The sequence below is a fragment of the Perca fluviatilis genome, chromosome 16 (genome assembly GCF_010015445.1).
Source record: "Perca fluviatilis chromosome 16, GENO_Pfluv_1.0, whole genome shotgun sequence".
Lineage (NCBI taxonomy): Eukaryota > Metazoa > Chordata > Actinopteri > Perciformes > Percidae > Perca > Perca fluviatilis.
This window is the reverse complement of record NC_053127.1, coordinates 37213842-37228752: the sequence shown is the minus strand read 5'-3', so window position 1 is coordinate 37228752 and position 14911 is coordinate 37213842. Positions and strand designations below refer to the sequence as shown.

General features: G+C 48.6%; 2 protein-coding genes and 1 long non-coding RNA gene across 3 annotated transcripts in view; 2 read left to right on the top strand and 1 right to left on the bottom strand.

Moving 5' to 3' along the window:
- Positions 1–532: 532 nt before the first annotated feature.
- LOC120544356 lies at positions 533–2261 on the top strand. Its single transcript, XR_005636483.1, has 3 exons — positions 533–751; positions 1735–1805; positions 2025–2261. It is a non-coding gene; the product is annotated as an uncharacterized LOC120544356 (long non-coding RNA).
- Positions 2262–2582: 321 nt separating this feature from the next.
- Positions 2583–4978, top strand: LOC120575585. The gene is made up of 7 exons (XM_039826380.1): positions 2583–2689; positions 3115–3160; positions 3343–3434; positions 3530–3640; positions 3796–3899; positions 4078–4250; positions 4735–4978. Exons 3-7 carry the CDS (start codon positions 3346–3348, stop codon positions 4939–4941), a joined length of 684 nt encoding a protein of 227 aa, XP_039682314.1. The 5' UTR covers positions 2583–2689; positions 3115–3160; positions 3343–3345; the 3' UTR covers positions 4942–4978.
- A 365-nt stretch (positions 4979–5343) lies between these two features.
- The window catches only part of LOC120575584, a 35601-nt gene continuing 26033 nt past the window's right edge, over positions 5344–14911 (bottom strand). The window contains exon 6 of the mRNA XM_039826379.1: positions 5344–5991. Within this exon, the coding sequence (XP_039682313.1) occupies positions 5663–5991 (329 nt within the window). The 3' untranslated portion in view covers positions 5344–5662. The remainder of the gene's footprint in view (positions 5992–14911) is intronic.

Genomic DNA, 14911 nt, shown 5'->3' with positions numbered 1-14911 from the left:
GTAGGGGCCCCTTCATGTATAGCAGTCCGTTAAAGAAGATAATAGTAACCTAAAGGAATATTCAAAGGTAATGTGGAGTGACTTCAAAATAGTCTTTATCCGTCTGTTTAAAATATGTGGAGACCGGAGTCCGACAGAGGGCTGCGTGTGCACTCAGCTGAGTGTAATAAAAATTAAAAATTAAAAAATAAACACCTTGCTCCGTGTCCGGTCAAAAATACGACAGCCCAAGCACTGTGTAGGCATTTTGAGCACAAGTTGAGGTTTACAAAGTGAACACCCATTTCCATCGTGATGTTATGGTATGGCGTTATATTAGTGCCAAATGTCGAGCGTTATATTAGTGCCAAATGTCGAGAGCTCAGTGAAACATCTTCACGAGCAAATAATATTAATTCACACGCGCAGACACAGCAGCGAGCGAGGAAAAAACAGCAGCGAGAGAGGAACAAACTGCTGCGAGTGAGGAAAAAACAGCTGCGAGTGCACATAACAACCACTGGGGGATTACGCTACCGAAAAAGTGAGCTCTGCTCCTGTGCTTTTATTCTGCTCGCTCGGAATGGTGTTTTGCTCGCTCGCGTTAGTCGACCTCCAATTTTGACAGGTTGTGGGAGGGAACAAACGCTGGCCCTCTTGTGATTGGTCATTTCCCACACGGAAGCCCAGGAAGGGATGGACCATGGTCTTGACCATAGAAAGCCAGCGAAGAAGAGACCTTGACGAAGACAAGAGGAGGACGGTTTATGAGGTAAGTTGCGGAAAAAAGTTGCGGAAAAAAACACCAGTATCAAAGTGTATATTTAGGAGATATGTTAGTGCAGGTGACAACAACGTTATGTTTTTAGCATGTTAACGTGTATTGTTATGTTAACGTTAGTTGGCAGTCAATAACGTTAGTTAAGATTAACGTTAGCTAGCTGGTGTTTGAATACCTAGCTAGCTCCCATTAAGGTTACTGTTAACTCCCTGTCTTGCAGGTAACGTTGTTATAAAGCTATAGAGTAAACTGCATCTTAATTTGTATCAAAGTATATATTTCTAAAATATGTTAGTGTGGGTGACGGCAACGTTAACGTTATTTATTTTTTAGCTAAACGTAATATTAACTTTAGTTAACGCTTAGCAGGCAGTCAAACGTTAACATCAATGTTTAAGTAACGTTAACGTTCATTGCCGGTAACGCGTTAGCCCCTATGTCTGCTGGTTAGTAAGTTAATCTAACGTTAACGTTAACGTTATATTAGCTAAGTTTTAAACTGCAGCATTGTTGGGCAGCGTGAATAGTCTAGCTATGCTACAGAAAATAAAGCAACATGATAAAGTAAGATAGTGTAACGTATTGCACTTAACGCATACAATTGTACGCTAAGTATTAACGTTACATTACTTTTTGTTAATGTTAGCCACAAGTTGAAGTTAACGTCAGACCTCCCTATGTCTTGCAGGTTACGTTATAAAGTTTTTAGCTGCATCATTATTAGGCTTACGTATACATCTAGCGTTATGCCTATTGTACTCTATGAAACAGTTTTACCTTAGTTAAATAAATAACGTCACTTGTAATAAGTAATGTTAGTCAGCTGGCGGTCGGCCTTACAACTAATGTTGTTAGTTATGCTAACGTTAAGTTAGCTCTCTATGTCTGGCTGCTAACGTTAATGTCAATAGAATAACGTAAACACTGCAAACGTTAGGCTTACAGCTTGTATATATTTTTTTATCCTATTCCAGACAGAATTACAGCAACAATGGATGACGGTAACGTTAATGACTTTGGGCAGCAGCCTCAGGACAATTGTGGGGTAAGTTTTTTTTATTTATTTTTTTATATAGAAGTTACTTTCAGCGTATTATGGGCATTATACATTGAGTCCTCTGACTCGAACCTTTGTACATACTTATACTATACATACTTTATTTGAAAACCTATGAAAATACTTCACTGAAAATGTTAGCATATGCCGCATATTAACTTGATTAAACGTGAGTTTTTCTAATTTAGTTTTTTTCTGTCTCAACAGGACACTCTCAGAAGGCAGGTCTTGTTGAGGCTGCTTTCCAAATTTGAAATGGGACTCGCCAGACAGCCCATAGACCTTGATTATTTTGAGTTTACATGTAGGCAAGAGCTATATCTCTGCAATGCATTGTCGCGCCATTTCAATGTACCTGCAGAGATACTGCAGGCCCTGGATGAGTTTTTTAAAGCAGTAAAAGAGTGCCTGGAGTTGACTAATGTACACATTACAGCAAACACAGTACCTGGTGCGATGGAAGGTCCCATGCTTGATGTCGACAGGGACAGCATTGAGGAGCTCTGGAATTGGACCTGCCTGTGCCCTGCATCTCAAAGATGCTGGGGGTGTCGAGGAGAACCCTATTTAGGAGGTTGAAGGAATTTGACCTTTCAGCTAGAAGATACAGTGTCATAGATGACGACGAGCTGGACAATGTTGTGCGACAGATCAAAGATGAAATGCCAACTGCGGCTACCGCATGGTCAAGGGGAGGCTACGATCTAACGGGATCATTGTCCAGTGGAGGAGAGTGGCTGCATCATTAAACCGGTGGACTCTGTGGGTATCCTCTCAAGACTTGCTGGGTTAGGCTGCATCATACGCAGGACCTATTCTGTCAGAGGACCCCTTTCTCTGTGGCATGTGGACACAAACCACAAATTAATCAGGTTAGTGATTATAAATAGACCTCTAAAGTTCACCTACCAAAAGGAACCAAAGCTGCCATATTTGCCCATATAAGGAGATCTGAGGGTTAATTTAAGCTAACTACCTATGGCAAGTTGCATTGCAAGTTAGTTCTGGGGTAGCAAAACCTAAGTTTGTCGTCTTAACGTACCGAAGATCACAGTACCCACTCAAAGGCAGAGGACAAAAGTGTGTTGAGCAAAACTTCTGCATTTTAGACTTCTTCTTCCCCGCGAGAGTTTAACAGGTGTGATAATTCAAATTCTCCATTTTATTTTCCCATAGGAAAAGATACCAGATCTCAAAAAACTTCAGAGGTCCATAGTGATAAACATTAATAGGCTGTACATTTCAGTTTAACTGTAATTACATTGTGTTAATTGAACTCATGTTCAATGCTCCAAAGGTACAACATTGTACTGTTTGGTGCAGTGGACGGGTACTCCAGGAAGGTTAGTTATTATTTGGTTTGATTGCATTTACATTGGTTCAATTTCAAATCTGGTAATGCATCGGACTAGACTTAAAACTTGAGGAGCCCCTTTCCATAACTTGTCATGCACAGCACACCATAATGTGAACTAGTGACACTTGTTTATTTAAAAGGACTGTTTGTTGTAATTTCATAATACAGGTGATGTGCCTGAGTGCCGCCACCAACAACCTGGCATCCACTGCATTTTCTGCCTTCAAGAAGGCTACTGAGCGGCATGGCATTCCCTCAAGGTAAACATTTTGCAATTTGAACAGTTTTTACACATTGCTACAAAATGTATTAGGATAATCACTTTACATTACATTGTGTTTTGTTTGTGTATTAGAGTCAGAGGTGATCAAGGCGTTGAGAATGTTGACATTGCCAGATTTATGTTCAGCGTTCGGGGAACTAACAGGGGAAGCTTCATGTCAGGGAAAAGTGTTCACAATCAAAGGTTTGTCATGTTTTCACAGGCATTTAAAGGCTATTTTGTCATTACTCACACTGTCATTGCAGTTGTGTTAAAGAAAAAGAAACTAATGCATACCCTGTGTTGGGTGACATTACTTTGAAAATTGATTCAGATTAAAACTCATACTATGTTATAAGAATTGAACGTCTGTGGCGGGATGTCAGGACCTGTGTCACCTCAAAGTATTACAACATGCTTCGGAGTCTGGAGTGGGATCAGCTACTTGACGTTTCCTCCACAGGTTAGAACTCAAATCACTGTAACTGAAGGCTATTGAGAATTGGGGGAAATTAACCTTTATATATAAATTTAGCATGATTTTTAATGACTAAAAGTCATTTTTGAAGCAATAAATCAGTATGCATTAGGTTAGTCTATTGTTTGCTGAACTTTTACCCATACCTTTTTACACTTGACAGAAGACCTTTTCTGCGTCCACATGGTATTCCTCCCAAAACTGGAGAGAGACCTTGAACATTTTGTGGAAGGTTGGAACCACCATCCAATCCGGACAGAAAATAACCGGACTCCCGAGCAGTTATGGCAGTTGGGTTTGATGAACACAGATATTGAACAGCCAGAAAATATTGAGGTATGTTCTCCTAATACCACCCTACTGAACTCTTGCTCAGCATCCCGGTGACAATTTAACCTACCCCCTTACACCCCCCCCAGACAATTTGCACTACCCTACCCATACGGTTACTACATCTTACTACTGTTACCTCACTGCACATAGCTGTACATATCTGTCTATATGGTTCATTCAGAATATCCATATTTATTCTGTTTGTTATATATTCTGCTAATACACTGCATATATCTATATTATTCTTACTACTAGTATAACGTCACTGCTACTACATTGCACATATCTGTACATGTTGTTCATACATTGTTCATATTACATAACCTAATTTATTCTGCTCTTATAACACTGCAACAGATTTCTTTTCCTACCTATACTTTGTATATCACACTGCACTTTTTTGCTCTTCTGTTTGGATGCAAACTGCATAAAGTTGAATCTAAAGGATTGTGTGATTCATTAATCTTTGGATATTGTTCTGTGCTAGGACATTGAGGAGCCAGACATTGACTGGGACATTGCCACAGACCACGATGGTGAGATGGAAGGGGCGATTGTGGTTCCTGAAATTGAGTGTCCTTTGAGTGAGGAACAAAGTGAAGGTGTTCAGTCACTCATTCAAGACAATGACCCAGTTACGCCTGCAAGGGAACTGTACTTGCTATGCCGTGAATATTTGTTTGGCACGGGTTAATACTTACAAGGTTTGTAAATAAAGAGAATCATGGATACATCAAAGTTTGTTATTTGTGGATTGGGACATTGTTATACTAAGCTGTATATTATTACAATCATTATTATAGTTAACCCTCAGAACTCCAGCAGCACGCCTTTTAAAAAAAACCTGAGTTTTGCTTTAAGACAAAGATTAGAGGGTGGAAAAAACAAGATTTTTTTGCTAATATTTGTGTATATAGTTTGTTAAAATGAAATGACAATACTTTATTGCATAAGTTGTCATGAAAAAAGGATTGTCAGTCAGTATTGCACTTTCCTGAGACCTATTAAGTAATTAAAACAATGCAAAAACCTGCAAAAAATGGCTGGAGTTCGAAGGGTTAAACATAACTTAAATATAACATTAGAATGACCAAGATAACCATTTACACTCACCGTGATTACTTTTATTTTCAGTCAGTGTCAGCATTCTTCTGATAACTAGCATCACATCATTTAAACATTGAAAATAACAGAAAACTGCATTCTGTTGGAAATAAATATTTCCATGCCAAACACATTGTGACAGAACTGATGGCAAAAAAAATTCAACGGGATAGTTACTTGGCACTCAGTCAAAAGCTCTGACTGGAAAGACAATGCCAATACAAAATGTTCAATTTGACAATCAGACAAATTTCAATTATTACTACTAAAACATGTCTTCAATCTGGACTTCAGTATCATTCAACAGTTATTCAGCTGCGGCCAAAGTCATAGCCATATGTTATAGCTTGAGCAATAACCCTTCTGAACTCCTCCTGTGTGGTGAGATGGGCTACAGGAAATGTTACGGAGCACGAGCAGGCATTCACAATTGGGTAACAGATGCTATGTGTCCCAAAACGCACCTGACAATCATGATCAAATTCTATTGTAATACTGAAACCCTCCCGGTCTGCGTGACTGAGGGGTATGTGTGCTTGCCCTGTCAGCCACTGACAGAACTTGCCCACGTTAATTAGCACTTCCTTGTCACCTTCATCCTCGGCAACGCTTTCAGGTAAGACCGTGTTGATTCCGTCTTCTGAGAAAACGGACGAAAAGGAAGTATAAATTAACCCTTGTATTGTCCTTCGTGTCACGGGAACTTGTTTAGTTTATTCACGTTTTGTATTAGCCTCGCGGCCTCGTCCTTCGGGTCCCGGGGACCCTGGCTTATTGTGATTCTATGCATTTGCTACTGGGCCTCGCGGCCTCTGTCCTTCGGGTCCCCGGACCCTCGCTTATTCTATGTTATTCCATGTCACACGCCGCTTCGTCCTTCGGGTCCCCGGACCCTGGCCTACTATTTGAAAGTCACCGACGGGCTCAAACCGCCGACGACTCAAGAGGCTATTGCCTCACGCAGTCCGCGCAGTAGGACCCTGTGCAGCTCCTGCAGATGTATCTGTGCCACCGCACACCTGTGTGTCTTGGCGGTCCTTTTCTTTGCACAGAGCTGACACCTCTTTCGCTTGCTGGGCACCCTCGTTTCCGCTTCCTTCGTCGTCGTTCGTTCCTCATCGTCTTCTTCCTCGTCGTTGCCTCGCTGGCCTTGTCGGGCTCGCGGACACCAGTGCCTGACCTTGGCGCGCCTGACCTCGCCACGGCCTTGACAAGCGCGGCAGACGCTATGCGGCGAGATGCGAGCGTCTCTCGATGAGCGGAGTGACGCCCTGCCCAGCTGCTCGGAAAAGCCCTGCGCCTGTTGAGCTTGCCGCGCGCCACTGGTCTGAGCTCTCGCCAGAGCAACAAAGGCGCTTGTAGGCGAACACGTCGAGAATGTTGTGGAACACGGCGAGGGGCCAGCGCTTGCTGCGGCAGCTGTATCGCGTCGACGAGCTTGTCCAGGTTGTCCACGCCGCCCTGGTGCTGTTGTAGTGCAGGATGATGTCGGGCTTGGCGGCCCTGGAGGCGCCTTGACCGCGCGCCCCTCGTGGTGCAGCGGTGCTCTGCAGCACCACGTTTCCTGTTTTTCTTGGGCACGTAGGACACCAGCGTGACGGTTGGCGGAAGGCAAACTTGGACGAAGACCGGCTACGCCTTTGGTGTCGAAAGCAGCGCCGCGGCAGCTCGGGCTTGTTTTTGTGCGCATCGTGCCTACCACGGTGAGGCTCTCGCTGGAGGAGCGCCGGGCCAGCTCGTAGGAGGTGAAAAAGTTGTCACATGTGACGTTGCGCGGGTCCCGCAGGCCCGCGGTCAGGTCCATCACCACGCTGGCGCCTCTGATTCCTCTCGGCTCGCCGCCACAGACTTGCCCGCTGTAGACCTGCATGTTCCACGCGACGGAGCCGGGCGTCGCAGGCCACCCACGACTTGAGTCCGTACCTGGCGGGCTTTGTGGGCATGTACTGGGCGGAAGGAGCATCGAACTTTGGTGTCGATGTCGGTGCCGCTAAAAACGGAGAATGAGAAGGAGGAAGGGAAAGGACTCGGCGGGAGAGGAACCAGAGTGCAAAGACGAAATGAGAAGCAGAAAGAGATAAAAATAAACAAGGATACCAAAAAGAACAATAAAAATTTAAAACATCCGTAGCGCATACGCACACACAAAATAACACACACATAAGCTTTGTAAACTACGGGGTAGCACGCCACGCGGGTCGGAGTCGGGCAACTCCCGTCGCCGTTTGAGGGGCTTTTGAGCAGCAGCGCCGGCTGGATAAACAGCAAGCAGCAGCAGCAGCAGCAGCGCCGGAGAAACCAAACTCTGGTCAGGTGGCCACACGCACATATTATGTAGCAGTACAGCGCGTCCGTGTGGAGGGCTGCGCTGCAAGCTATCCCATCCACTCTATACGACAACTCGCGGTATTACGTGCTGCTGCTGCTGCTGCTGCTGTTTATCCAGCCGGCGCGCTCGGATTGAGCCCCGCCGCCGATGGCCAGCGAGTTCCCAGACCCGACGACGACACTCACCTCGAAAGGGAACCAGCTGCTCGTCCACAGTCACGTCGGGGCCCGGGTTGTAGAGGCGAGGCAGACGCCGCACCCAGGCGTCCCACACGTCTCGTATGGCCGCCAGTTTGTCCGAGGCTCGTCTGGCTCTCTCGTCTCCGCGTCGTCGAATCGCAGCAGTCGCGAGAGCTGTGGAATCGCTAGCTACATTGTGGCGCTGAAAATGGCCCTGCCGCTCTCCTCGTGCCACAGGCTCTCCAGGGCCTCGTTTGGGACCTGTACACCCCGGCGAGGAGCAGCAGCCCGAGGTAGCCGCCGCAGTCTGCCCGTCCGTCATTTTCCAGTCGTTGCCGCATTTCCTGGGGCCCTCGAGGTTCGTGGCCGTCACCGCGATCTCTAGTATCGCCGTGACCAACAGGTCGAAGCGTGGAGAGTATGTCTCGGACGCTGCGGTGGTCGCTGACATCGGTGGGTCCGGGGCTCTCTGGAGCCTGTTGTTGCTCCTCGTCTCGCCGTCTTGGTCATGTTGTTGTCGTTCATCGTCCAGTTGTTGATCCTCTTCCTCCTCTTCTATTCGGCGGCGTATGGCGCAGGTCGTAGGGCGCCGGGATGATACGTCGTCGGGGACCATTCTATTTCACCGTTTTGGACACGAACCCTTCGTCTTCCTCCTCGTCCTGCTCATCCTGCTCCTCGTCCTGCTCCTCCTCGTCTTGGCCCTCTTTGTCTTTGTCTTGTGTGTGTTCTTCTTTTCTTCTTCTTCTTCTTCTTCTTCTTGTTCTTCTTCTTCTTCCCTTTGCCGTACAACCTCTTGGGCTGCTGCTGCCATGTCTTCTCCTCGTTCTTGTCCTCGTTCGCCTCGTTGTCAGTGGCTAGTCTCCTTCTCCGCCGCGCGCGGCATCGGCTCCTTTTCTCCTGGAGTCTTTTCTCCGCTGCCGCGCCTTTTGTCTCTGTCGTCTTCTGACGACACCCGCCGGATGACCATTCGCTCTCGCAGAGTCCTGTGGCATCACATCATTTCTTCTTCTTTTCTTTTCTTCTTTCTTCTTCCTCTTCTTCCTCTTTTGTGTTTTTCTTCCATCTCTTCCACTTGGGACATTGTGCTGCGCGCCTCACGGCGCTATTACATGCATACGCTGCCGCTGCTGCACGGCCTCGCATCACGCAAAACCAAGACGTGCTGAGCGTGCTTTACGCCACTTCTTGTTCCGCTGTTTGAGAAAATTATGCGTCAAATTTAGAGTCAAATAAGGCCATGCCGGCGTCACAACCCCGCTGAACCGAGAACAAAGAGTAACAAAGGTCCAAAAGAAGAAGAAGAAGCAAAGATGACAAAAACAAGAAGACGAATGTGAACAGTGTGTATAATAAAAGTGTTTAGTAGGACGAGGATGAGTTTGTTCTTTCCCCTTTCTCCCCTTACCATTTCTGTGTTACTACTACGCGCGGAGTCCCTGAAAAAGGTATGAGTGGGTCAGGAAGACCCGAAGGCAGAGGGCCGTAGCAGAGAAATACCACGGAATAACGTGTGGGTCAGGAAAGACCGAAGGCCAGAGCCGCGGTAGCAGAGAAATACCACGGAATAAGCGCGGGGTCAGAAAGACCAGGCGTCAGAGCCGCGGTAGCAGAGAAATACCACGGAATAACGTAGGGTCAGAAAGACCCGAGAGCCAGAGCCGCGTAGCAGAGAAATACCACGGAATAACGTGTGGGTCAGAAAGACCAGAAGCGTCAGAGCCGCTGTAGCAGAGAAATACCAATGGAATAACGTGTGGGCAGAAAGACCGAGGCCAGAGCCAGCGTAGCAGAGAAATACCACGAAATAACGGTGGGTCAGAAAGACCCGAAGGCCAGAGCGGTAGCAGAGAAATACCACGGAATAACGGGTGGGCAGAAAGACCGAAGGCAGAGGTGTAGCAAGAAATACCACGGAATAACGTGGTGGGTCAGAAAGACCCGAAGGCCAGAGCCGTAGCAGAGAAATACCACGGAATAACGTGGGTCAAGACCGGCGCTAGAGCCAGGGTTAGTAGAGAAATACCACGGAATAACGGTGGGTCAGAAAGACCCGAAGGCCAGAGCCAGCGTAGCAGAGAAATACCACGGAATAACGGTGGGTCAGAAAGACCGAGACAGAGCCGCTGTAGCAGAGAAATACCACGAATAAGGTATGGGTCAGAAAGACCCGAAGGCCAGAGCGCGGTAGCAGAGAAATACCACGAAATAAGCGTATGGGTCATGAAAGACCAGGCGCAACGCCAGGCCAATGCAAAAAGTCAAATAAACTGAACGGGTCCTTCTGACCCAAAGGACAACACACAAGGGTTAACGGATCGAAAATGGCGGTTTCCCCGCATCTGCTGGCAGAACGCGGCATTGTCCGCCCTAAAGCCCAATTCCACCGCAACCGGGAAACAGAGATGGATGCTTTACCAGCAGTTGGATGTGTTTTTTGATGAAATGTAGTCTGTGAGCTTTATGGCAGCCACTCAGTGAAAACATCAGTGAAGTGAGAGACACAAAGTTATTTCTTTTATATTTCTTTTATTTTTTATTTCAATGGGAACAATTCACATTTCATTGTCGCATAGTGCTGCCATGCTTTGTCAGAGTGTTCCTCTGGGCTTTTTCATCACCGCACGGGCACCGCTTCAGGATCGCCAGGGCCGCCTCCACTGTCGCCACTTGAGCTCTTTCGGCAAAGACGGTTGTGGTCTTCACTTTGGCTGGGCCTCACCTCGCTTGATGCTGGTAACGATGCGTTGTGGTCCACTTGCCGGGCAGCTGCACATAGCAGGTGTCTCTGGGGATAGTCGGTAGGCTTTTTACTGTGGGGTCCACGTAGCAACACAACAAGGCCAGTAGGTCCCTCGGATATTGTGCCGGGTGCGTAAACTCAACAAACAGGGGTCTGTCAAAGCGACTTTCTTGAGGTCCTATCCAATCGTGATCCGCCGGGTGACACATTTCACGTGGACACAGCCCAAGTTTTTCTTCTCGCTGATCTGTCAGAGTCCTGTTGTTTAGGCGCAGACAGTCGTACTAAAACGGACATTGTGTTGTTTGCTGAGCTTTCTGTCTCGGTTGAGCATGTACTTGGTCCTGATAGTGACATGGGCGACCTAACGCGTTGGTGAATGTAAATACGGGCTGTCACGGATTAGATGAAGCTCGACATTGAATTGTACGGGTCAGTAGCTTCTGTGGTCTTGAACGGAGGCTGCGGTGTTCGGATCGCTCTCTGACCATCAAACTGGACAGTGTCCGCTTCTCCTTGAGAACGGTCGAGGTCATGACCATGGTCACCACGCATGGCGGAGATTACGCATGTTGAACACGGCGATGGCACACTCCATGTTATGCAGCCTCTGAGCATTGCTGATCAGCGGTTGATACAGTAACTCCATGCATCCCGCTATCACGCCATGAACAGCTCAATGTTCATCATGATGAGGCACCGATCACGGTCCTTGTGCTCTTGGACCCGCACCCTGTAACGGATCTGGCACGTCGTCCATTTTCAGTTTGCTCGCGGCGAAATAGCTGAGCACTATGCTTACGCACCATGGCCAGGCACCCCAGTGTGATTAAAGCTATCCCCGCGTGGATGTAAGCATACTCATATTCGGGCTTAGCCTGGGCCGAAGTTAGAGTCCGCGGCTGGACATCCCATGGCCCTGGTGCCGTGTTTGCTGTCGATGAAGTACAGGATGTTGTTGGGTATGGTGAGGAAGCCCACAATGAGAGAGGTGATGACGGCGCATCGCTGCTCCCAGCTTACCCTTAAAGCGACAGCGCTCCGTCTGCAATAGGGCGGGACTTTCTTGGTATGGGCTACCAGAGTCTCGATGTTCATCGGGTTCCTATTCGATGCATAGCTCAGAGAGGATCCTTGCAGCTCTTGTAGGTTTGTTGGTACTTACCGCAATGCAGTTTCTACCCGCAGCAGCTATACCAGTGAGCCGACGATCCTAGCACTTTAGTACAATGAAGCTCCAAGACCCGGCGATCGTGTCTGCGGTCGCGCCGCACCCCTGCGCAAAGTCTACCGCAGACCGTAATCGTTGGTACAAGGTTCAGGGCATCACCAAGACTCTCGAAGCCTATCAAGCTGTACAGGAAGCGAGCGCGCAAACACAACATGATAAGCATGGACATGTTCACGCAGGGTCGTTAGGGACCTGAACGCCAACCCACACAGTTCGGCTCGTAGTGGGTGCGTGCCGGAAGAAACCTGAATGCCCTAACGAGTCCCACGGGTTGACACTCAAGGAAGCGCTTGTTGCAACTGTTGAGGTCAAGAGCGCTCACCCGAAGCCTGCAGGCTCCTGTGGGACAAGACCCACATGTCCTCCATTATAGGCACTGTGGTAGACGCCAGTGCAAGGACGGTTCAACGAAAAGAAGACAATACGCGGACGGGCCCGTGTCTCGACTCATTCTCACGCAGCTCAAAGCTCCGTGCCTGACCGGACATGCGCAGGCCTCAAAGTCGCCGTGTGCCCAGGCCCGACAGGTTTAGCGGCAGTGGCAGTGGCAGTGGCAGCAGTAGCCGCTGCACTGGAGCCTACACATACCACAACGGCTGTACACGGTGCACGCCCATAGACTGCACACGGGGATTCTACACCGGCGGGACCTAGTGGCCCAGGACAACCGTAAGGGACAACGTAGTGCTGCTTGAGCTCAAGACCAGGAACAACGACCTAACTGGATCCGTCACCTTGTGGCCATACAACACGCAACTGTGGCTCACATGGTTGATGTTCTCGCCACGCATCTCGAAGCATGGCATGGAGCGGTCCGCGCATACCTGGTGATCGCCAGACCCCGGACCAACAAGGTTGACATGAGGGGTTGCTCGCGACCCACGCATTTCTAGGTCCCTGCGCAGCAAGTTCCCGCGGGCTGAACAGTTTCTGCCCGCAAGTGCTCAATTGTCTCACTCCTACGGTGTGAACATGAGAGTCGAGACTCGGCTGGCCCTCTGCAGAGCCGAGCAGACCTCCCGCTTAGATGAGACAGAGTTGAGTTACAGGAACAAGCTTTTCAATGACGATAAGAAGAGGTTCGCCGCGCTTGGCCCGGCCAGAGTGAAGATGATTCCAACGATGATTAAAACTGCTGTGGTCTACATGAACTCTCTTTCTTTCTTGTTTTTTTCTTCAAAGTAGAATAATTGTTTCCCCGGAGGCCATGGAAAGTTTCATGGATGCGCACTACATCTACCTGTCACTGTTGCGGTCGCGAGGTCGCTGCGTGTTGTACACACACAGACACGCACACGCACACACACGGACACACACACACATACATATATATATAGTTCTCCTCTGTGGTGACTCAGATTGTGAGTCCTCCATGGTCTTTGGTTGAATAAGCTGTCCCCGAGTCAAACCAATCTCAAGACAGTGTACTGTCTATGACCCAGTGCTCCAATAGGCTCCCTACTCCACCATTTTGACCAACATGGGTTTGAGACACAATGCTATCCACGCAATGCTCGCAAAACCTCACCTAGCCCCGCTCAAATTGATCGAATCACCGGTTTCTGCTACAGGATTGGACTCTGATAGACCATCTCATGGTTATCCACAAAGTCAAGGAGAGTGACTACATCGAGGATGATCCACAGGGGTCAATACTGAGCATGGCCAGAACGCTGGCGCTTGTGCTACATCTCGGAGAATGAGGGCAGTCAGTGTGTGGTGCTTGTCAAAGATGGAACTAGGGCTCAGAAGCCAGCCGTGAGGGAGCTTGAGACTCAACCGCATCGCCTCACATGGAGTTTTGTGTGCGCAACTATGCGCCATAGAATACACAATGATGAAACTGTTGGCCGATATGGGTAATAAAAACAAGTTGTTTCTAGTGACCGGGCCAAGGGAGAATGTGAGGGGCCAAGGGAGAATGTGAGGGAACCTCTGTCGGAAAACCTTGTGTCGCTCCACGAGAAGTACACAGAGGATGACAGTGTGTGTCAATATGCTCAATGACCTGACACCTCCCCGAAAGTGTGAGCTCTGCAACGTATATCCCAGTTAACGGAGAGATAGAACGTCCCGATGGTCTCGAGGGCTGCTGGCGAAGCTTCCCGACCCCGCGAAGTTCACAAGTGTCTTTGTTGCGGATCGCGGTTCGCGTGTAGGAGCACAGAGGCTGACACGCTGCTCGTGGAGTTGGCTAATGTCCTCACGGGCAGCGTGGACCGCAGCAGCGGAGATTCCGATGTAGTGGCCGTGCTTACGGCTTGTGGACGGGAAGGGATTACCATGAGGATGGACAACAAGAGCTACCGGAGGGTCGAGACATGCACACGCCGAAGCTTCGGCGAAGCTGTTGTGTGCTAGTCCCCAAGAGAGACACGCGTTGAAACCGACATTTGGTGAGCTTTCTTCGAAGCAGGATAGGTTCAGAGTTCTGTGTGACATCGCTGCCGGGACGAAGCACCTGCTACCAGAGACGGAGAGCAGCACAAAAACTTTGAAGCAAGTCTGGATGAGCACGAGGAGGCCCGAGGGGAGAGTCGACTCAAGTTAAACGTAGCCAGGTACCATACCTGGCCGGATCAGGGATCTGTGTACGCCACCTTCTGTCTAGGTTCTCGAGCAAAGGGGACCGAAGTTAAGGTGTTGTGTCGCGGCTGTGGACGACACTGTGTCAATGCAAAAACGGTCAGTTTCCTATTCGAAACACTATGGCCCGTCATTCGACCAGGGCCTGACGGCAATCTCCGATTCGAAAAAGCCCACGGTGTTGGAGAGAAGAGGAAGATCTCCTGTCTGCAGGAGCACGAAAAAGTCCCTGAGCTCGAGCTCGACGATGGTGTAGACGTGGCGGAACTGTGCAAGGAACAGGAGAATGTCTTGCGTGGTCTCAAGCGCTTGAGCAAGGCGTACATGACAGGCCTGGTACAGAGGGGCAGCCACGGTCGCTTTTTGAGATTGAACCGAGCAGGCAGGTGTTTTTTCCTGTGCATCAAAGGAGATGTAATTAGAGATGCTAAGGAGCGTGCGGAGAAGCTGGTGTTCATGGCGCTGTGTGGGACCGACTACAACAAGGTGCCA